This window comes from Muntiacus reevesi, chromosome 20 (genome assembly GCF_963930625.1).
Source record: "Muntiacus reevesi chromosome 20, mMunRee1.1, whole genome shotgun sequence".
NCBI classification, from domain to species: Eukaryota; Metazoa; Chordata; class Mammalia; order Artiodactyla; family Cervidae; genus Muntiacus; species Muntiacus reevesi.
In genome coordinates, this window is record NC_089268.1 from 51,579,408 (window position 1) to 51,602,440 (window position 23,033).

The following is a 23,033-nucleotide window of genomic DNA, read 5'->3' on the forward strand; positions in this document are numbered from 1 at the left end:
TTTCAGGGCAAAGATGAGTTTTGTTGAGATGTGTGAGGTACGCACCCCGGGCCATGGGCTGACCCCCCGGTGACTTCGGCTTTTGGAACCGTGGAATGCAGAGCAAAGACTGAAAACACAGCTGAAGACAGGAGGCGTGCGGAGATGGTTATCTGCAGTGTCGCTGAGCGGCCCTTACCTCCGGCGGCCTCTGCACCCAGCGTCTCTGTCCTTGTTGTAGGTTCCCTTGTTGTAGATGTCCTTGTAATTATGGCGCCGACCTGGAGAGGGGTCTAACTTCTCATACGGATATGCATTTTCTGTCTCGTCCAGTCTGGACAAACCAGTTCCATTTAGATATCCGACCTGCTCATTCATGAAGAGAAACCAAGCGTCAGTTACCCGCCGTGATGCCTCAGGGGGGACAGACCCCCTTTCTGGCCTGTGTTCCCCGGGAAGGGGTCCTTTGACCACCCGCGGGTCTCCCAAAGCCCCCGATCAGGTGGGAGGAGCCCCAGAAGCCCTTGGTCTGGAAGAGAGAGAGGAGCGGCCGGTGTCTGCCCCCCGCACCCCCAGTTCCCGATCAGGGCGGCTCTGCACACCCTCCCGCGCACGCCCCCGCCCCGCAGCAGCTCCTCTGGGTGAGGAGAGGCCCGAGCCCCTCCTGGGCTGGGGTGGGTCTGCGGGCCGTTGTAACACTGGGGGCCCTGCGAAGCCCTCCGGCTGGCGGGGCGGGGGTCGCAGCGGCCCCCTGCGGTCACTGGACAGGCTGTGACAGCCCCGGCTGCCGACCTCCCTTCTACCAGAGGCTTCCTTACCTCCCTGGGGTCTTCCAAGCCGCCCCCCAACACACTTCATTTAAGCAGCAAAGCACGCAGCGCACGCTGTTTCTTTTTATTTAAGTGGCAGAGGGCAGATGTATAATGGAGTCATTTATTCCTCCAAACAAACGTTGAACCGAAAGCTGGGAAGAGCCTCAGAGGCCGCAGACCCTGACTGGCTTCAGGGAAGGCCCGTGCCCGGAAGGGCCTGCAGGAGCCTGGACGTGTCCCCCCCCCCCCCCCCCCCGGGGCCTGGACGTGTCCCCCGGCACCTGGACGTGTCCCCTGGAGCCTGGACGTGTCCCCCCCCGGCACCTGGACGTGTCCCCTGGAGCCTGGACGTGTCCCCCTGGAGCCTGGAAAGGTCCCCCGGCGCCTGGACGTGTCCCCCAGGGCCTGGACGTGTCCCCCAGGGCCTGGACGTGTCCCCGGGGCCTGGATGTGTCCCCCGGAGCCTGGACGTGTCCCCCGGCGCCTGGACGTGTCCCCCAGGGCCTGGACGTGTCCCCCAGGGCCTGGACGTGTCCCCGGGGCCTGGATGTGTCCCCCGGCGCCTGGACGTGTCCCCCGGCGCCTGGACGTGTCCCCCAGGGCCTGGACGTGTCCCCCGGGGCCTGGATGTGTCCCCCGGAGCCTGGACGGGTCCCCCGGGGCATGAGCTGAGCAGGCGCCCCCTCCACGCCAGCCTCACAAGGTGCACATCCGTTCAGTCTGCTCCTTCTGAGAGAAGAAATATATAATTCTTTTAATGTGGCTCACGAAGCTTGTGCGCTTCCACGGGCCTCAGTGACCCTGCCGACGTTGGGGTCAGCGTGAGGACCCCGCGGCCTCCCGGGATCTGTCCTCCTGGGCCGACACCTCGTGCTCGGGCCTCAGCAAATCTCAGTGACGTGTGGCTAAGAGCAGCACGTGTTCCCAACACTTATTTCTAAGTTGATAGTGTTTTTTTTTACCTTACTGGAAATGTTCTGTTTTTACTGTTTGGGTTCCTTTTTCTTACCTCCATGTCCCTGAAAATATTGACATTTTCTGCCTATTTTTTTTTAGAATTTAAAATGCAAAGATGTTTTTAAATCATCTTGATAGCGTATTTTTCAAAGCGCTCTGTTAGGGTTTATAAATCTTATAATCACACATTTATTTACTTTCCTACGTGCTGTTGCAGTATCTTAACAAAAAACAACAGCATCCTCCTTATTTGGAAGCTAAGCCACAAAGTGACTAAATACTGTTTTTATACAAAGTGAAAAAAAATTTAAACAGATATTCCCACGGTTGCTCTTCCCTTTTGAAATAACATTACATGGAAGGGTATTCAAAAATATATTCAAATCCTAACTATACCGTCGCATCTTACAGGAATCTCAGCCTCATCCGCTTGTGATGTTAGGAATCAAGCGACAGGTCACGGTCTGTCCTCGTTTGTCCCGGCCCCACGCATTCGTCCCCTGAGCTTCGGCCCCCGAGCTTCGGCCTCACGGAGAGATGGGGACCCCGGGAATGTTTCCTCAGGCCCCAAACACAGTCAGGAAAACCTACCCAGGACGATAAGTGTGTCCTGTCCTTTTGAAATGTCCAAGCCACTGATAAGTGGGACACATTTTTTTTTTTTTTTTTTTGAATGGCCAGCTTAAGCACCCGAGGGGCTCCCCAGGTGGCGCAGAGGTAAAGAACCCACCTGCCAAGGCAGGAGATGCCAGAGACACGGGGTCCATCCCTGGGTCAGGAAGATCCCCTGAAGGAGGGCATGGCAGCCCACCCCAGTGTTCTTGCCTGGAGGATCCCATGGCCAGAGGAGCCCGGGGGGCTGCAGTCCATGGGGTCGCGCAGACCTGGGCCTGACTGCGCACACACACACCCCTGAGAGAGGAGAAAAGTGACGCAGGTGAGTCACCTGGAGAAATAGAGACGTTCAGCCCGCCTCTGCCACCCTGTGCTGCCATCACAGCCCCCGGGCTCCAGAAAGCACTGTCACCATCCATTTTTCATTTTTAAAGGGTTTTAATTCTTTCAGCATGTTCATATGGTTTTATAAAGCCCCAGATACCGGGCAAATCCCCTTGGTGTTGTAGGACAAGATTGCTGTTAAAAAATGTTTAGGCTGTCAGCCGCTCCTCAGCGCTGTGGTGGCGAGGGGCCCTGGGAATGCTGTTTATGCTGACGCGGGATTGATGGGGCCGGGGTAATGCGGTCGGGTCAGAGGTGCAGCTGCTTAGCCGCGCTCATCAAGCTCTCGAGTTTCACCGCGGTTTATGAGGAGGGTCTGCAGCGATAGCATCTGGCTGCCCAGCGTGACTGCGTTCGCCTCTGTGATTGAGCGGGATTTAATGGTGGGCGGAGAGGCCCAGGGCACCCTCGGTCCTGAACGGTGGTCCAGGCAGATCAGGAGGGGGCGGCCGCCTGCAGGCAGTGGACGGAGTGGCCCCACTTCCTCCCGCTCTGCCCCCCACACAGCAGCCCCCCAGACCAGCGTCCTGGTGGGACTGAGGGCAGCCCCACATGGGCACCGCGTGTGTCCTTGTCCGGCTGCGCCCTGAACTGCAGGGGCCCTTTCCCGGGAGTGCCCCCAGGATGACTGTGGCCTAGCCAGGGCACCTCTGACCAAGGTCCATGCTATCGAGGAGAGATGAGGTTTGTTCTTGACTCTGCTGTCCTCCAGCACCAGGTTCTAAGGATGCTGTGACCCCAGGAGCAGGGGGCGTTACGGGGTGGCTCCCCCACACTCCTCCAATGGGGGTCCAGCCCAGAGGGGGCCCCAGCCCTGGGGTCCGGCGTCCTGGGACTGCTGGGCGGGTGGCCTCTGTGATTATGGGGGCATGATGCGGAAAGCTGGTCGCGTGTAACCTCTTTTGCCTGGGGCCTCTCGAAGGGCTCATCACTCAGCCTGCCCGTCGCTGCGTGTCCCTGCCCCCCTCCCTCCTTCGGGAACCTCTGTTCAATCGACAGAGGGTCCACTGTACTGAGGCCCACCATGGCAAAGGATGCCCCATGCGTCAGGCTGAGCAGCCCAAAGGCGGGTGGGCGCTGACCATCAGCTGTCGACCTGCTTCTTGCTTCCCGGCCCCCTGGCTCCCCAGCCGGGCAGGGAGGCCCCGGTGAGGTGAGCTAACTGACGGCACCCCAGTACCCCGAGCGACCAGGGCCAGGTGCCCGGAGTTCAAGGCCCCGTCTGCTCCTGGCGTGGCGTGCGGCCTCGGGCAGCCCTCGGCTTCCTGCTGTGTCCGGCGGAGGTGACCTTAAGCCGCTCCACAGAGCGTCGTGAGGCTCAGTAATTACCACGTGTGCGGTGCTTTGACGACGCGAAGCTGGTCGCGTGTTCACGTGCCTGATGACCGTCCTCGAGAATTCCTGGACCCTCCCAGGTGCTGGCTGGTCGGTCACTGCTGACCACCGGTTCTCCCAGCCCCTGCCTGGGTGCAGTCCACTGCAGTGGATTCATGACCTGGAAGGATACTGGGGGGCCGGGGCCAAGCGCTGGCCGCCCGGGGGCTCCTGCAGTGTTCTAGGAGTGGGGGTGGGTTGGGGGGCTGTATCGTGTGCAGGGGGTCACCTTCCCCCCTCGGGTGGCAACACTCACGGGCAGAGTGGAAACCGCTGGCTGGACTCTGTGGCCTCCTCGGACCGCATCTCAAGGTCGAGACGAGAGAAGAGGGCTGTGCGCCATGGCCAGTGCCGATCACACGGAACCCTGGGCCCGGCTGGACAGATTGGGAGCCCCTCGCACCCGAGTGTCCACACAGCTTACTGAGCGCTCAGGGGCTGCATGTGGACACGCGTCTGTGTGTCCTCCGTGGTTGTGTCTGTTGTACGAGGACTTCACAGCGGGTCTGGACTTTCACTTTGCTGTCCTGTTCTGTGATGTCGTGTCGCCTGGGTGGACATGGGCAGCGGGCAGCTGCAGATCAGACAGGCGGAGTCTGGCCTCTGCCCAGCTTCCGGCCCAGACTCTCAGCACAGACACGCCGTCGTCCCCCACGTCCTCTGCTTGTCTGGAGACGCGCCTGCAGTGTCCGCAGGGGGTCCTGGGTCCCACCGGCCCTGCCTCTTCTGGGCGCTGGGCGCAGCGAGCTTCCAGTTCCACAAGCCCCGCTCCTCCTGGTTCCATGTGAGGACCTTCAGACTCCCCCCAGGCCCCGGAGTCAGCGGCAGGCAGGCTGAGGCTCTGCCATGGGCCTCACCGCGGGGGCGCTGAGCGGGGCTGCCTCTCACCGAGGTGGGAAGCCTGGGCCTGCGTCTCAGACACACGCGTCCGGAAGGTGCTCATTAGGACCTGCAGCAGGAACACAACGGCTCCTTGAGGTGCAGACCGCGCCACCAGCCCGCTGGGGCCTGGGCCAGGGCCGGACGGCCCCGTGGCTTCGGAGGATGCCCGCTGACCGAGCCGCGCTCACCCACGGCACCCCGCGCCTGTCTCCCCAGGAGACTCAGCACAGAGTCCAGGCTGGACAGACCGCCCCCTCCCTCCCCAGGGGCCCCGGCCGGGCACGGACCTGTGACCCTGACTCTGACCATGACCACCGGGACCTGATACACGGGGGCAGACAGAACGCCCTCGGGCCAAACAGACAGACATCATTTTACCCTTCATTCTAGTTTTGTGTTTAAAATATGAAGGGCTTTCAACCTTAAAAGAAAGCTAATATAAATATTTTACTTAAATAGGGAAATTCTTCACTTAAAAGGATACACACACATGTCAGTTGAGCATGAAATAGTGGAAGGCACAGGCTTAGAAACGGGAAAGGAGAGGCAGGGTGCCTGTGTCGGCCCTGCTCCTTTCTTAGCTCGGTGACCAGTCTCGTGGTGTCCCCAGCCCCGTGCTGGACGCCGGGGACACGAGGCTCGAGGTTCAGGTACCACCTGGAGGCCTGGCTCGGGTGTGCCACCTTCTGAGGGATGAAGGAGACTTAGTGATTCTGGATAGAAGTGGTTTGTTCATTTCTAAATTGGGTGCTGATGGAGTTTTTCTGGTAAAGTATACATAAATTTTGCCATGTTAACCTTTTTCAAGTGCTGTGGTCTTACCTACCTTCATAGCCGTCACCTCTGTGCTTCTAGAATACCTCCAGCCCCCAGAACTGAAACCTGGTCCCCGCTAAGCAACAACCCATCACTCCCCCGCCCCCAGCCCCTGAAGCCCACCCTCCGAGTTTCTGTCCTCGATGGACCACACATGAGTGGAGTCATGTAATACTTGTCCTTCTGTATCCGGCTCATTTCTCTGAGCACAGTGTCCCCAGAGTCCATCCACGTTGACTCATGGGTCAGGATTCCCACCCTCTTTAAGACTGAGTGATGTTCCACTCTGTGTATGGACCACACCTTGTTTATCCGTCATCCTTCAATGGACCTTTGGGTTGCTTCCACCTTCTGCCTGTTGTGAATGATGCTTCTGCAAACAAGGGTGTGCAAGTGTCTGTTCAAGATCCTGCTTTCAGTTCTTTGGATAGATATCCGGAAGTGGAGGTAGAATAGACTAGAGCTTTGGATAGACCCCCGGAAGTGGAGGTAGAATAGACTAGAGCTTTGGATAGACCCCCGGAAGTGGAGGTAGAATAGACTAGAGCTTTGGATAGACACCAGGAAGTGGAGGTAGAATAGACTAGAGCTTTGGATAGACCCCCGGAAGTGGAGGTAGAATAGACTAGAGCTTTGGATAGACACCCGGAAGGGGAAGTAGAATCGCTGGGTCATGTATTAACTCTGTTATTTTTGAGGTGTCTCCTCACTGTTCTCCACAGTGGCTGCACCATTTCACCCCCCACCAGCAGGGTGCAGGCGTCCCAGTCCCCCACATTCTTGCCAGCCCTTGTCATTCTCTGTTGGTGGTGGTGGTCTGTTTTCAGGGTAACCATCTGAGTGGGAGTGAAGTCGCATCCCGTGAGGTTTTGATTAGCGTTTCCACACTCGTTAGTGATGTTGAGCCTCTTTTCATTTGCTTATTGCCTATCTGCGTGTCTTCTTTGAAGAAACATCTATTCTAGTCCTCTGCCTATTTTTCAGTCAGGATGTTTGTTTTGCTGTTGTTGAGTTGTGGGAGTTCTGCATTTATTCTGGATGTGAACCCTTTCTCAGACACCTCGTTTTCAAATGTCTTCTTCATTTCAGTGGTTGTATTTTCTCCCTGCTCATTGTGTCCTTTGATATCCAGAAGTTTTAAATTTTGATGTAGTCCAGTTTATATTTTTGCTTTTATTGCTTGTGCTTTTGGTGTCATATCCAAGGAACTATCGCCATATCCAGTGTCATAAATCTTTCCCCTTATGTTTCCTTCTAGCCATTTTATCTTTTGACCACATTTGCAGGGGTCTATTTCTGAGATCTGGGTTCTATTGCATTGGTTTATTCATCTATCTTTACGCCAGAAGCACACAGCTCAGACTATCATCATAGCTTCAGTAATAAGTTTTGAAATCAGGAAGTGTGACACTCCCAACTTTGTTCTTCTCTTTAAAGAGTCCTTTGTCTATTACCAGACCCTTGCGATTTCATAAGAATTTTAGGACAGAGTCTTATTTCTGCAAAAAAAATAAAAAGAAATAGAAAATCCCACCAGGGTTCTAATAGGGATTGCATTTAGCTGTGTAGATGTCTTTGGTGGTATTTTCCTCTAAACATATTAAATCTACCAATCTGTGAACACGGGATGTCTTTCCATATGTTTATAGCTTTTGCACTTGATCTTGAAGTCCCGTTATAAACACAGCACCATCTTTGATCATAGAGCAAAGGAAAAATTAATCTTTCTTCCTAGAGTGGGCTATAGCCAAGTCTGAGTGATAAGCAAATTATATGAATAAGTCAGAACCGAGATGAGAAGTGACACCAGCTGAGGGCATCAGTCAAGGTGACACCTTGAGGGTCAGAGGAGGAAACCACACCTGAGCTGCTCTCAGACCCCCAGGAGACTGACCTGAGCGCACAGGAGAGTCAGGGGAGCCACGGACCCGGGGGGTCTGTGAGCTGGAGGTGGACTGGACGGTCAGGGTGAGACGCACAAGCCTGCGAGAGCGAGGTGGACGCTTAGACCAGGCAGGTGGCCTGGGCACGTGTGGGAGGCGGCCAGGGCAGCGCGCGCGCGTGTGTGTCTGTGCACCGTCAGTGCACAGGCAAGGACAGGCGGCGGGTGTGGACAGGCGGACAGCAGGCGGGCGACGATGCAGCCCAGGGTCTCTGCCGACACGCGATGGGGAGGCAGGGCGTCTGTGCAGCGAGGTACGCAGGACAAGGGTGGACATGGGCTCGCGGGGAGGATGGTGTGCCGGCCTCTGACACCTGGTCACATCCAGCCCCTCATCTTGCACAGCCGAAGGCTAAACAGCAGGCCCCAGAGGTCCCCCCGGAATCGTGGTACTGTCAGTCAGGCCTGAGACCCTAACTGAAGGCCCGAGTGTGCACCCATGGTCGGCACAGGCAGAGATGGGGGGTGGGCAATCTCAGGAATGGAGCTCCCGGAGCACCTCAGAGGGGCCTTCAGGAAAACGTCTGTTTACCTTGTCGGTCCCTTGCCTGCTTGGACCAGAAATGCCGGCAGGGCCGCGTGAGTGGTGGGGGCAGCCGTACTCAGGAGCCTCCATCAGCCTGGTGTTCTGGGGCTGTCACCAAGCGTCCTCACCTGCAGGACGGAGTGGGTGCAGACGCGGCGGGAACAGGCCAGGGTGAGTGTGGGCCGCCAGCCCCGCTGGATGGAGGAGCTCAGCGTGGCCAGCGCCGCTCAGACTCCCTCCCAGGGGAGCCCCACAGGGCTGGGCCTGGATCTCACCCACAGGGGCCAGGACAGCGGCTTCGGGCCCTCCCTCCCACCCACCCGCTGACCTGGCCCTGCACTGGAGGGCATGCTCCTGGAGGGCATGCTCCTGGAGGATAAGCTCCTGGCGGGCACGTCCCTCGTTGGGTGTTTTCCTGTTCCGTTCACGTGTCCTTTCTTCCATCTGACAGGACTGTGGCCGCTCTTTAAGGCATCTCTTTAAGAGACAGTGAGTCTGGCGCTTACCCCCACTTGTGTATTATCCTGCTTGGTAGGTAAGACGCCAGGGCCGTGCCGGGGTCTCCGGAGCAGTCCTGGGTCTGCCTGGTCACGATGGTGGAGGCAGAGTGCCTGTGTCCTGGGGGCACCGGTAAAGGCCAGCGCTTCCAAGAACCTCTTCGTTTACAGGAAGAGACAGGAGTGTGTCACTGGGGGTGTCCTTGGCTCGGGAGGTGTCCTTGGAGGGAAGTTGGGGAGCAGCTCGTCATGTGGGTGACCCCTGAGTCTGCAGAATGAGTCGGGGCGGAGCCCTCAGCCTCAGCCCTCCTCGCGCCCCTGAGGACTCTGGGGCCTGGGGGGCCACTGCGGAGCCAGCGCCAGACGGGGGATCCTTCCCACAAGGGGGGCAGGGTCACAGGCCAGAAAGCCGGTTCCTCCTTTCAGGCTTTTTCTGAGGGCTCTCTGAAAGATGAACTTGGAAAACTCTTAGAAAACCAGCGTAAAGAAACAAGACAGCTTAGAGCTATTTTCTTAAAAAGCCATCAGGACCATGACATCCAAGGGCCATCTTTGAAGCGACATAAATGTCTTTATAGGAAGGATACAAGAAGCTTGCCTTCAGTCTAAGAAGAGGCTGTTGGGAAAAGTCCCCCGGGTCTGCGGGCCTGGCTGAGACCTGAGACCGTCCCCCGGGTCTGCGGGCCTGGCTGAGACTGAGACGGTCCCCCGGGTCTGCAGGCCTGGCTGAGACCGTCCCCCGGGTCTGTGGTCCTGGCTGAGACTGAGACGGTCCCCCGGGTCTGCAGGCCTGGCTGAGACGGTCCCCCGGGTCTGCGGGCCTGGCTGAGACCTGAGACCATCCCCTGGGTCTGTGGTCCTGGCTGAGAAGACCTGAGACGGTCACCCAGGCCTGCAGCCCTGGCTGAGACCGTCCCCTGGGTCTGTGTCCCCGGCCTGACCGAGCAGGAGACGCCCTCCGGCCGCTCGGGCAGGTGTGGAGATGGGCAGGAGCCCCGGGCGGCCGCACCTACTCTGGGGCAGCCCGCCACCACGGTGCAGGACAGGAGTCAATCCTCCAGGATCGTAGTTGAAGGGCTGTCTTATTAGGGAAGCCAAAACGTGGTGTTAACCGTGCTCCACGAAGGTCTGATGCTGCTGGCCTAGCTTAACTGTTACATTTAGACACTGAGACATCGTCAGATGTTCTGACCCCTGAGTTGACCTCTGAAACTGAGTTCTCCCGTCTGTTGGGAAGCGAATGGCACGTCCCCAGGACCCGGGCTGAGCTGCGTCATGGGACGACTCTGCGAGCCCCGAGGAGTGCGCGCCTCTCCCTCCTGCACCTGCTCCCGAGGGGGCGCCGCAGACTCGTGGGGTCAGGTCTGAGGCTGAGGGTGCACGCCCCCCGTGTCGGGGGTTCCATCCCAGTGGCGGTGAATTTTAGCAAAACCTGCACAAGCACGGTGTCTCATAGACAGGACTGTAAGTTGACACTTTAAACAAAGCAAGAATTGTATTTACATTTCGAGATTTTAAAAGGATGCCTTAAAGTTAGGGCACGATCTCTTTATTTCTGATTTTGTACAGTGTTGCGTTTATAGCCCTTAGCTGTGAATTCAGAGCCGTGAATTCGGAGAAGACCGTCCAAGTTTTAAGTCCTCTCTCAGCAGGGAAGTTCAACTCAGAGGCAGCCAGTGTGCTCCACAGTCTGTCTACACACAGGCCTGCAAGACGCAGCTGCTTTACAAAAACACTTTCATTTAAAATTGTCAACAGTTTCGATGTTTTATCATTTGGGAGTGGTAATTAGCTCAACGACCCATGAATTAAAGTATCACAAAACTAAAACTTGTGATGATTCTCTGTGCAACGGCTCTGCATGTTTACTGAGGAGGCAATGAAGGACCGAGGAAAATCCAACTGCGTTTTCTTACAGCTTCACTGTAACAGCAAGGCACGCGGGTTATCAGAGCTAATGCGCACCGTGGATTTCTCCCGTGTAACATCAGTACCATGGTGCTAGCTGCAAAGTTAGGCTGTGCCTCCTGGGGCAGCTCTGCGCAGAGAATAAGATAACCCACAGCACCGCCCACCATGCTGAGGGCCGCTCTGCAGGCAGCCTGAGACACGTGAGCCACTCAGAAGCCCCACCGCAGACAGAGGTCCTCCCTCCTCGGGGTGGAAGCCGTGATGCGCCGGATGGTAAAGATGGGAGGTTCCCCTCAGAACAAGCACTGCTTAGGTCCTCCCTTCTAAAGAACGATGCTGGGAAAACGTGCGAGGAGAGGTGACCGGCCCCAAGCCATCGCCCGCATTGCAGAGCTCCAGGCCTGTTCTCCTCCAGTCGGGGGTGCGTGCGGTCAGTCCTGCAGTCAGCCTCCCTGGGGCGGTCACTGGGGCCAGCACCCATTCAAGGCTGTCACCGGGGCTGGGACGGACAGACTGCCTTTCTCGGGGAGGGGGCTGAGGGCGCCGCAGTCCTGCGCTCCCAGGGTTCTGTGGGGGGCGCGTCCTGGGGCACAGGGTGGGTGGGCTGTGTCAGATGAAGAGCAGAGTCCTCTAAGCGGGAGGGCTTGTCCTGCCCTCAGCGGCCTGGTCTTCAGGACTCGGCCCTGGCACCCCGACTGCAGGGCTCGGCCTGTCCCCCGGCCCCCCCGACGGCCCCCACAGCAACCCCGTGAGTGGCCCCAGGTGCTGGCTCGCGTGCCTATGCCCCGTGTCCACCGCTGAGTCTCAGCCACCGGGACGCCGGCTCTAAAATAAGGCTGCCCGCGTCCCGGCCCGTGCGGACAGAGGGGCCCCAGTGCCGCTCCCACCCTCTGCGAGCAGCCCAAGCTGCGGGGTTCCCCGCCGCAGCTCTGCAAGCGCCCGCCCGGCATCCCTCTGCGGGCCCTGGGGGGTCGCGGCAGCACTTTTCTGTCGACAGACTCAAGAGGGGGGTCGGGGGCGCTGGCAGTGGTATGTCAGGGCAGCCCCAGGTGCCCAGAGACCCCTCTGCCGGCTGATGGCTTGGGGCCAGGCTGAGTACCTCTGGCCTCTCCCCTTCGGGGGCCACATGGAGCCCCAGCCTCCGGGGAACCTTCTTCGGGTCCCATGCAGTCGACCGAGATCCTGTGAGGAGTCTGAGCTACACTCTGGGGGAGAAGCAGCAAACCCGGTGAGAGCGGAGTCCGGCGCGGCTTCCTGCCCAGGTGCCCCCGTCTGCCCTCCCAAACCCCAGGGCCCAGGGCCTTCGGGGGGGCATCGCTGGGCCAAGGCCGTCGTGTAGACTTGCTGTGGCCGGAGTCCTGGGCCACCAGCCGCCCCCCGCGAGGCGCCCCTCTCCGGGATCTGTTCGCAGACATGTCAGAGAAGACACGGCTCCTGTCAGGAGATCTGACCCAGTCACTGCACGGGAGCAACGCTCGGAGGTCGGACATTCGTGCGGGAGGAGGCCAGCCCTCGGCTTCCTGGACGCTTCCGAGCGTCTCTTCCATGTCATCTCTTGGCCCCTTGTTTACTGGGGATGACGGCTCATCTTAGACGGGGCTCACGCTCTGGGAACACGCCGCAGCGTGCACAGCGGGGTCCCGGGAGGGACCTGTGGGGTCACGTGGCCAGGTGGTGCGCATCGCCCTGTGATCCATGATTCCTCCCGTGTGGGCACAGCTGCCGTTTCCAAATGATTCTCACGCTGAAGCACTTGCACAAGCGGCAGAGGGTGACACAGGCTCCTGTTTTATCTCGGCCGCAGGCAGCACGCAGCTCGGACCCCAGCCTCAGCGGCGACGGCCATTCCGGCCACAGCCAGCCTCTGCCGGGATTGCAGGACAGCCAGCCACACTTGGAATCGCCACCGAAGCTTCCATCAAAGTCAGCCTGATTATTTTCCACTGCGTTTTCCTGAAAGGATGTTATGATTTTCTAGATATTTGGTAGCTGGCGATAAATCAGGCTTTTATGATGTCATGTGAAAGGTCCCCCCCCTTCCTCCTGCCGCGGCCGCAGGACGCGTGGACACCACTGGCTTAACCCTCTGCTCGCTCAGGCTGGGCATGGCCAGGCTGCCCCCCGGCTGGGCATGGATGGCGCTGTGGGCCTCCCTCCACCATGGGGTGAACCAGACCTCCTCCACCAAAAGTCTGGCATCAAATCAAGATTCAAAACAAGCCAGTGTGTCCCTCAGAGCCACAGAGGCGATCACAGGTGATTTTACAAAAGCCATCTTCTGGAAGGGCCTCTACATCATCATCATGAAAAGACGCGTCCTTGAAAAGGAGGCGCTATCTGAAGTCAGGGGGTACTGATAAAACGTGACTCTGGAACTTCACTGGTAGCGCCGTCACTTCACATGCCATCTCTGGACGTCGGTTCACATGCGCTCACTGGAGCCCCCACCCAGGTCGTTCTCCCCAAATCCCGCCCCCCCCCCCCCATCCACAGCAAGTGTTCTGTCTGCTCTCCCCTGGCAGCGGGTCACGTCCAGCACCTCACTCCACCTGGCATCCTCACCACGCTCCCAGTCCTGGCCACCTCCGTCTCCGGTCATCTGCATGCCCACTGTCCCCCCGCCGCCCCTGTCTCCCACCGCCCCCACCCCGCTCAGCACCCACGGTGAGGTCAGAGACACCAGTGAGCTTGTGCTCAGAGCCCCGGGGCCCCGAGGAACGTGAGACTCTGATCTCCGCTGGAGGCTGACCAAGTCCACAAATTTTGAAGTGGAGCCAGCGGGTGGGCCTTTACGTCAGACCGTCACAGAGAATTAGGGCAAAAACAGTTAGACTCAAGCAGGTCGTGGTGCTGTGTCCCATCCTCGCAAGAGCTTCTGGCAGAGGGGCCCGTGGCCCAGGAGATGGGACCCGACCTCCCAGGGGGAGGTCCACTGTGTCCTCGCTGGATCAGGGGCAGGTCAGCCCTTCCTCACCCCCGCAGAGGCGCTGGTGCAGCGCCGGGCCCTGCCCTCTGCCCGGCAGGCCCAGGGGTGACATGACCTGCCCGCCCGCAAGGCACGGTCCTGACTCTGGGGCGGATGTCCAGACCTTGGCCCCCAGGAGAGGCCAGATGCTCCCAGGCTGGGAGACTCAAGCACAGGAAAGACTGGCAGGCTTTTAGGAGGGAGGGGAATGTGTGTGAGAGTCTCCAGGTGAGAAGGACTCACTCACCCTTGTAAGACACAGAGCTAGAAGTCAACCCCATACTTACTTTCAAAAGTGACATGGGCATCAGAAAAACAGGCTTTCAAGCTACACCACGCTGAGGTGGCCAGTTCATAACTGTGGCCGGTGGCCTGCACGTCCTCTAAGGGACCGTCAGCAACCACTGAATAAAGCCACGTGAATACGTGGCTTTGCTATGAAGGCCCCAAGATGCGAATTCCCTGGACGCCAGTACGTCGTCAGCTCCTCTGGGCTCTGACCCCCTGGACACCCTGTGCAGACCCAGGGCCTTCTCTCTGTCCCCGAGACCCAAGGGCTCCGCCTGCGCCCCTCTCACCATCAAATCGCCGATGAACAGCACCGCTCCAGGAAGGCCCTCCCACTGTTCTTCCAGCCCACCTCCTCCTCGGCTTCTGCCCCGAACGCCTGTGGCCATCGCGGCCCCTTGACTGGCCCTCCTGCTGACACCGAAGCTCAGAGCAAGGGTCCGTCATGTCCACTGCTGCCCCCCCAACATCTAAGACAGTAAAGATTTGGAAACACTCTACAGCGTGTGAAATGGCTACAATAATTGGAGGAAAAATTAAACATAAAATCGGTGACCATTGTTCAAAAATTATGATCTAAAAATAGAAGTTTGGTTGGGGTGCAAGTCAAAGTGAGAGAACTATAAAAGCAAATCTGTGAGACCACCCCTGCCTGAAGAGGACAGATTCATCCCTGACGTCACTACAAGAAGTCAAGCGCCGCTTTCCCCCACCTTGGTGATGAACCCGCCGGCAGCCAGCGCGCTGTTGCCGTGAGCTGTGACATTACAGAGACACGCCGGCCGCTCCCACACGGGATCCTGACCCTCACGGGGCCTCGCCGGGGGGCGACGTTCCCCCCGCTGCACAGCCTGAAACCCTGCGGCTGAGACTCCCCCACGGCCACGCGGCTCAGAGGCTGAGCTGCAGAGGCAGCTGGGTCTCCCCAGCGGCGTCTAAGGAGCTCTTGGTCTTGAGATACAAGGTGCGTGCAGCGAAACACACGGACCCGAAGGGGGCAGACCGGCGCTTTGGCAGGCGCACGCCTCCTGTTCCGCCGCCCGCAGGTGGGAGCGCCCTCGCCGCCCGCCGCCGGCCGGTGCCGCCTTGTTCCCAGCACCTCCAGTTCCATGGCCAGTGGGCCGGCGCAGTGGGCGGTGAGCGTGCGGTTGCGTTTGGCCACCTGGTCACCCAGCGCTGCAGCACGCTGTTGGTCCCGCCCATCGGCTTCGTCCGTGTTGCTCAGAGAGCTCTCTGCCTCTCAGACGACTGTCCACAGAGCACGTCCTTGCCGTGTTTTCTGGGCGGGCTTGTCCTGCTGAGGGCCGTGCGTCTTCTGCTGCAGCGCCCGACCCCCGGGGGCTTCATGACATTCGTCAAGTTGTCGGGTTTAAGCTTCTCTGTGGCCGTGTTCAGGGAGGGATTCTATTTCTCTTAGAAAGACAGAAAACGAAAGACCCCAGGTAACCGGGCAGCGTGGCTGCCTCTCCACCTGGTAAACCTGCCACTGGCAGGAAACCAAAAGAATGGCCAGTCACAGAGACCTGACCTTCGTCTCCACGCACGTCTCCCACCACGCCGCTAGAAAACCTTAACAAGTGTCGAAGCAGCTGTCCTACGTTTTCCTCAACTAAGAAGCTCCCCAGAGAAACAGCCAGAAGGCAAGAACTTGGATGTGGTCCGTGGCCGAGCTAGCCCCAGCATCTCTTCAGAAGTCAGCGAGGGAACGCGTGTTTGCATGAGTGCTTTATCATTTCTGTTTGGAGTGAGAAAGAGGAGGGCGGGAGGGTTACGGAAGCGGGGTTTCTTGAGATCGAACAGCTTGATGTGCTCTTCAGATTGAGAAAAGCCCAAAGGAAGAAACCTGTCCACATTCTAGGTGCATGCATGCATCTACAGTACTCATTAATGCCGTGCCGCGTCAGGCGCCAAGTCGTGTCCGACTCTTTGTGACCCCACGGACTGTCGCCCACCCGGCTCGTCTGTCCATGGGGTTCTCCAGGCAGGAATACTGGAGTGGGTTGCCATGCCCTCCTCCAGGGGATCTTCCAGACCCAGGGATCGAACCCTCATCTCTTTTGTCTCCTGCAATAGCAGTCAGGTTCTTTACCACTAGCGCCACCTGGGAAGCCTGTATTTGTTAGTGCTAATCTGGGGCATGGAGGGGGCGGCTGTCTAGGGCCCAGCAGGTCCCCTCACAACGGGGAAGGAAATGGCCTTCCTCTGCGTGTGTGCGGGTCCCTGGTGGCCGGCCTCGGCCTCCTTGGCGAGGGGCGCCCCCAGCCCGCATCAGGCTGCAGGTGAGCGAACAGGGAGCCAGGCTACGCCCCCGGGTGCTTGTCAGGTGCCCAGGAAAGGGGCCTCCTGAGGCAGATCCAGGAGCTCCTGAGTTGCATTTCGATCGTCTGGAGGTTTAATTAGCTGGTGTATGTGCAGCACTTGGAGGGTGGAAGGGCCTAAACGGCAGAGGCAGAGCCGCCCAGCCTCGTGCTCCAGGGGCCACGGGCCAACAGTGTCACAGCACCTCTAATCATCCACTTAAAGGTGCTTTATCTCCTTTCCGCGGGCTTGGTGTCACCTCCTACCAGCCTGGGTAATCTTCACACCCTCGACCCAGTTATTAACAGTAACCAGTCATTTCCGACAAAGACGCTGCTGGCTTTGAAGCCTGGGATGTGCTGAGCTCACCGACAATCTTATCTCCCTGTCGTGAACCAGCCCTGTGTGGCCACCTCCAGCGGCCCCGCCTCCGCCGCTGACAGTGACCATCAGGGAGGGTGTCAGGGTCCAGAGGCTCCCGCCGCAGCACTGACGGATGGCCCCGGGAGCACCTCGGATCCCGGAGGACAGCCTACGGAGAAGGGAGCGGGCTGGGGTGGGGAGGAGGCACCTCACCAGGGCGTGCGTGGCCAGGCCCACCCCCCGCCTCACCGGCGCCTTCAGAGCAACCTGGGCGCAGACAGCCCCCGGGCGCAGCTTTGAGAAAGCTCAGGGGCTCCCCTGGGGGCGCAGTGGGAGAGGGTCCACCTGCCGAGGCCGGAGGTGTGGGTTTGATCCCCGGGTTGGGGAGATCCCGCCGCGTGCCGCAGAGCAGCTAAGCCTGCATGCCACGATGGAGCCCGTGCTCTGCAGCAGGCGACGCCTCCACCACAGTCCGAGGGCAGGCCCTGCGCCCCAACGAGAACCAGCACAGCCAAAAATAAGAGAGAAGCCGAGCCAGACTGAGCCCGGGTGAGCCAGGCCCGGAGGCGGGCGGGCTGGCCTCTCTGGGGCCCGCTCCTCTGCCCTGGGAGGGCGTGCGACTGTGAGGGGGCGCCCGGGGCTGGCATTGGGGACAGAACCAGCCTGGGTACTGGGCTTTTGTCCACTCTGCGAGGAGAGGGCCCCCGTCCTCACCTCAGCCTGAAAGGACTTTCTCTACGACGTTTGCTCCAGCTCTGTTTAAAAGGAGCTTGATGTGCTTCATCGCAGTTTCCACTATAAAGTCGTCTGTCCCGGCCTCTTCCCTTCATCCTAACCACATTTCTCTTTCTGCTAACCGTATCTTCAAAATACAAATGAAAACAGACATCTCTATGAAGGCTGCACTATAAATGCTGTTAATTGGGTTCTCCACTTATAAAGCGAATACTTTTTCTGTTTACCACCATAGGCTTTATTTACAAATTTAGAAGTGGACGTGTCAGGAAGTCCGTGTTCTCGTTCCTCCTTCCAGAGAGCTCTGTGTGCTGGGTAGACATCTTCACCCGTGTCTGGGGTGCACTTGGAGGTGGCCTTGCAGGCCTGGGTTTGGTAGCTCTCAGTAGCTCGTTCCAAATGACAAATCGTGGTTCCCAGCCCATAAGCTCCCGGGGGACCCGCTCAGGCGCCACCCCCCCAGCCCTGGGGCCGGGACCCCGCATCCCGAGGCCCCCAGCGGAGGTGCCGGCGTCTCGGGGCAGGGCGCTCTCTGCCCCACCAGCTGCCCGGTATCCCCAGGGTCAGCGGCAGCGGGGTGGTGCTGATGGACTGGATTTCCCCGAGAGAGAGCCCAGCATTGTTCAGGCCCGACGGCAGCCCGCTGACGGACAGCCCCTCTGAGGCCGCTTCCTGAGCAGACCAGACGCCCGTGGTTTTCTCCTCGTCTCTTATCAGCCCTGTCGTCAGAGGGGCGGCCAGGCCTCAGCTCCCTCGGTGCAAACGGCGGGGGTCCTGGGGGGGTGGGGTGAGCGGTGCTCCCCGCACTGCGCAAAGGACGCACATGAGGGCAGAGGTGCTGAGCCTGCCCCCCGGGAGGCAGACTCTGCTGCGGGCTTGCTGAGGGAAGGTCCCCACTTGGCCCTTCTCCTCATTCTCGCTGACTCTCAACTGTGCGTCTCCAGCCCGGACTGGGCCAGTGTTTCCCGTTGACTGTCCGTTGCTGTCGTCGTGAGCAGTTCTGTCTTTCTAAAAAGGAGCATTTCCCCAAGAGGAAGGCATTAGCATCGAGTTACATCAGGAACCAAATTCACTGGCATTCTTTTATTCCCTGGGAACCTCAGCCATTCCTCAGTTTTGCTTTTTTAAGCAAAGTGGAAGGAAGCCGATGAACGTGGAGCAGCCCTCACGCTCGACTCTCAGGTCCTGGGAGGTGGCTGAGCCTCCGGGTCGTCTGTGCCCCTTCTCAGCCACAGGCTGGAGTCCAGCTCTTTCTGTGGGCGCTGTGGGCGTTTCACAGCCTCCTGCCCAAAGAGCGCCCACCCTTAGATGTTTCTTCACCTAAACCGATGCCCTTCGGAGAGCCTATAGGCAGCCCTGTTAAGGAGACACATCACTTGAAAATAAAACTTTCCTAATGTAACTTCAGTGAAATAGCCAGAGAAATGAGTATGAACTTTAAAAAGAAATGTGATAGAATCTGCCTGGCGGCTTTCCCCAGGTGATTTTCAGGAAAGTGGGTGGGTATCCAAGGGCCTAATGTGCTGAGTAATGACCAGAGCACAGGGGAAGGGGGAGCCGCCGGCGCGGAAGGTGTGCTGTCGTCCTGGTAGAAGAGGCGCCCCGGGCGCGGAGAGCGGGCCGGTGAGGGTGGCGGCAGGCAGCGCCGGCCGGCTCTCCTGGCCGTGTGCTGACTGCTGGGGGCTCAGGAACTGGCCTAATGACTTTTCCAGGATCTGGCCTGGCCCTTTATCACTTCACTGTAACAAGGACAGAAACCAGGAAAGCCGGAAAAATTGCTGCAGCAAAATATGCTTCCTACCTGTGTCGGTTTGCCGCTCTGCCTACGGGCACTCAGGCCCCAGGCCTCTGGGTTGGACCCGGCCATCGGAGGACGAGCCCTGAAGGCCGCCCCGGAGTCTGCGGACCCGGAAGAGCCGGGGCGTCCGCACACAGACGTCTGTGCCGCCCCGCCGCTGGGGAACCGCTCAGCCAACCCTAATTGAATCCGACAAGAATAAATCACAGGCTGAAACTGCAGTGCTCACCTGGGGAACAGCCGTGGAAACGGGAGGACACCCAGAGCCGGGGCTCAGGAAACACCGTCTTCACATAGAAATGCCTCACATTCTTCCCAGAGCGGCCCTGTCTCCCTTTTAAAGAAAAGGTCCAGACCACCCAGTGCACAGCGTGCGTTTGGGAAACTGTACATAAAATCATCACGTCCCTTCAGCCCCGGCCCCTGCTGTCATACTAAGGCTTTAAGCCTATAAATAAAGGAGGACCCGAACTGTCAGAGAGAAGCGGAGAGCAAAACACACGACTGGTTCCTCGCCTGTCGTCAGAGCCGGCCCCACGCGAGTGGGAGGACGCTGGGCCTGCCCCCCGGCCAGCCTCGTGTACCCCAGCCCGGGCCCCAAACCTTGCAGGCCCAGCTGTTTACCTTTTCCCTAAGGGACAAGCAGGAAAGCCCCTCAAGAGGGGCTGAGTATGAAACAAGCCCGGCGTCCCTGTCCTCCCTAGAAGGGGCCGGTCTAGCTGTCGGCTTGGACACAGCAGCTGGCGTCCAGAGCCGACGTTTTGTTTTAATGGAACCTCATCCTTTTCCTTCACAAGATCTCTCGGTCTAATTAAATTTCAGGGAGACAGCGCCTTGGCAGAAGGCGAAAGCTAGCTGCCGGGCCGGAATGTGGGAGCTGGGCTCAGAACTGCATTGGGAAGTTTTACTGGTGCGTCTCTGGTTTCAATGAAACCCTTGCACGGTAGCACGTCTGTTTCTGAGCTTTTGAAAGCCATTTTTCTTCTTCCTTAATTGTCGTTCCCTACTTGTTTTTAGATTAGGAGCTGCTTGTAGAAAAATACAGGAAGCAGAGTTACAATGCAGAGCACCCTTTCCAAGCCTCCTGCAGCCAGGCGAAGTGGCATGGGTCTCGGGGCTCTGCACCCTCTCGGAGCTGGCGCCCGTGGCAGGTGCGGGGATGGACTGCGCCCCCCGCCCCGCCCCAGCCGAGCGTGACTGCCGCGGGGCCTGGGGCTCTGCTTCCTGGGGACACGTTTCACAGCTCGCACTCGGGACACAGACAGAATGCAGGTCTTTGTGTGACTCTCTTCTCCAACAGAAGTAGCCTCAAAGTCTAGACACATTTACTCGGGGAAAGGAGAGAGAAATAAATTCACTTGTTTTTCCGCATGTATTTCCAGCTCCATGGGGCACTGTGTTAAATTGCTAATCAGTAATATCTGCACCCTACTTTTCCTGAGGACTCTGCACATGGACTTTCAGGGCCAGCGGAAGTAACTTGTCTGACAGTTACTAATGCTGGAGGCCAAGGCAGCCCTTCAGTGAAGCCCTTTGGGGGCTTGACTGAGCCCTGAATGTGAGGCTGGGTGGCGGAGAACCGCTGGAAGGGCCATGCTGGAACAGCCGAGGCAGACGTGGGTCCAGGCTGAGTGAGCCGGGCCGGGCTGGGGTGAGCACAGAGGGCCCGCCCGCCCCTGCACCTGCCCCTGTGGATCCACCTTCCAGAGCCTGAGTTGACTGATGTGGGGCAGAAACATTTCAGCTACAGCTTGAGCACCCGTTGGGCTCCTCGCTGTGGTGGTTTGAGGCTGTCCTTTAGTACTCCGCGTGGCTGGGAGAACGTCTTCCCCAGGGCGAGCGTGTACGTGCAGCCATCTCATGGCCCATCTCACGGCCCCTGGAGGAAGCAGGTTTGCATCTGGGGGAGGTTACCCCAGCCTGGTCTGTTTCAGAGTCTGTCTCTCTCCTTTTTCTTCCCTCTCTCTCCCCTCCCTCCTTCTGCCCTCACTTTCTTTTGGGAAGCATCTTGAAATTCTCATTTCTCATCCTCCTGTCCGTCAGTTGTAGGCGGGGGAGGGGGGGCTCGGCTGGGCCGGGTGGGCGGTCCCTCCCCGGGTTCCCTTCCCAGGCGGTCCATGCGAGGCAGCAGCCGGGAGGTTCTCAGCCCCTCCCCGTCCAGGGAGGCCCAGCAGGGACCAGTTGAGTCATCGTGTCCTCTTTTACGTGTTTTTATATTTTGATAAGACCCTGTCAGCTGGGGAGAGAAACTCACCACTGAGCAAATGAGCCGCAGTGGGAGTGGGGGCGGGGAAGGGGCAGAGGAGCCCGGCCCCGGTGGGGAGCTTGGGGGGCGAGGAGAAGCCCTGAGGTCAGCATTTCCGAGGAAGGGAGGGGCCGACAGAACAGCCTGGCCCCCGGCTCTGGGGGCGGCAGCGGGGGTCAGTAAGGAGGGGTGGCTGGGAGACCTGCTTCCTGCGGGGCAGGTGTTGGGGGGGCGTGGAGAGCTGGGAGGGGGGTTGGGGGAGGGGAGGGGAGGGAGGGGAAGGGACTTGGCGGGGGAGGGGAGGGGGGGAGCCGGGAAGCCAGCACCGTGGGCGGCGGGGGCGCGGGTGACCCCGCCGAGGCCGCCACCGCCTGCCCGACCGCGCGCCCCATCCTGCCGCAGGACTTTCTGCAGGGAGACTGCTCCAAGGCCAGGCAGAAGCTCCGCTGGAAGCCCCGCGTCGCCTTTGATGTGAGTGAGTCTCCGGTGCTCGGCCGGGTGGGAGGGGCCCCGGGGCCGGGGAAGCGGGGGCGGAGGAGGGCCGGGGCGGGGGGCCGGGGGTCCCCCTCACCCGCGCCCACGCCCTGCCTGCAGGAGCTGGTGCGCGAGATGGTGGAGGCCGACGTGGAGCTCATGAGGACCAACCCCAACGCCTGAGCGCCCGGCGGGACCCAGGCCGGCCGAGGTTTGCGGCAGCCGGGAAGGGCCCAGCCGATTCCTTTTCCTCTGATCGGTTTTGGAATCACGATGTTTTAATCACATATTTGCTTCACTTGAAATTATATCCCAGACAACTGAGATTGTGGGGCTTTCAAATGGTTTTCTCTTTTCTTATTAAAAAGAGCCTTTCTCTTAATTAGCATTAACACAGTCCCTCTGGATACTGTCTTCAAGTTATAAAAGCAGCAACTGTAAGGACCCCAAACAAAAAGTCACCCAAATCCTTGCCTTGGAGTAGTAATCTAGCTTTCTTCCGAGAGAGATCCCCGGCCTGAGCCCGCCCGGCCGCACGCCCTCCTGAGTCCAAGCGGCGACACTGCCTTCCCCTCCTGGTGACAATAAGCCACTCTGTGCAGCGGATCTGGAAACCCAGGTCCTGCAGAAAGACGGCATTCACGGCAGAGCTGGTCTGCGACTATAATTAGAACCCACAGGGCTCCCACCATCTCAAAAGAAGGCTTGAGAAACAGGGAGGGTTAGAAGAAGAAACTTGAAGGAAGGTAAATATTGCTGGAACATTCCATGCCAGGCTCCTGGGTGACCCAGAGGTCTCTGAGCCCATGCCTTTGCTTGTGGTCTAGAGTCTCACATACACTACTTATTTCCAACCTCCTCTCAGTACTAGATCACTTTTTAAATCTAATTTTTATTTAGTTATTCAACCAGTTTATATTTAGTGCCTAATGTATGCCAGACAGCGTGCATGTGAACCACGCGAGGTTAATTAGAAATCCGGCTTCGCTGAGAGTATCATTTAGCGGCCTGGCTCCCACCGCCTGTGCTCCTGAGACGTGAACAGCGTGTCCGCACAGCGTTAGGCAGGTGGACACACACGTGTGGAATCCACCCGCACCAAGCAAGAGTCCGTGTACAGGTGGAGCCTTTGCCTGAGAGGCCGTATTTTGCCCCAGAACAAATCAGGTCAG

At 58.9% G+C, this 23,033-nt stretch overlaps 1 protein-coding gene across 1 annotated transcript in view; it reads left to right on the top strand.

Moving 5' to 3' along the window:
* The window catches only part of GMDS (GDP-mannose 4,6-dehydratase), a 435,146-nt gene extending 412,903 nt beyond the window's left edge, over nucleotides 1–22,243 (top strand). Inside the window, exons 10-11 of the mRNA XM_065912734.1 lie at nucleotides 21,790–21,858; nucleotides 21,982–22,243. Of these exons, the coding sequence (XP_065768806.1) occupies nucleotides 21,790–21,858; nucleotides 21,982–22,044 (132 nt within the window). The 3' untranslated portion in view covers nucleotides 22,045–22,243. The remainder of the gene's footprint in view (nucleotides 1–21,789; nucleotides 21,859–21,981) is intronic.
* Nucleotides 22,244–23,033: the final 790 nt, after the last annotated feature.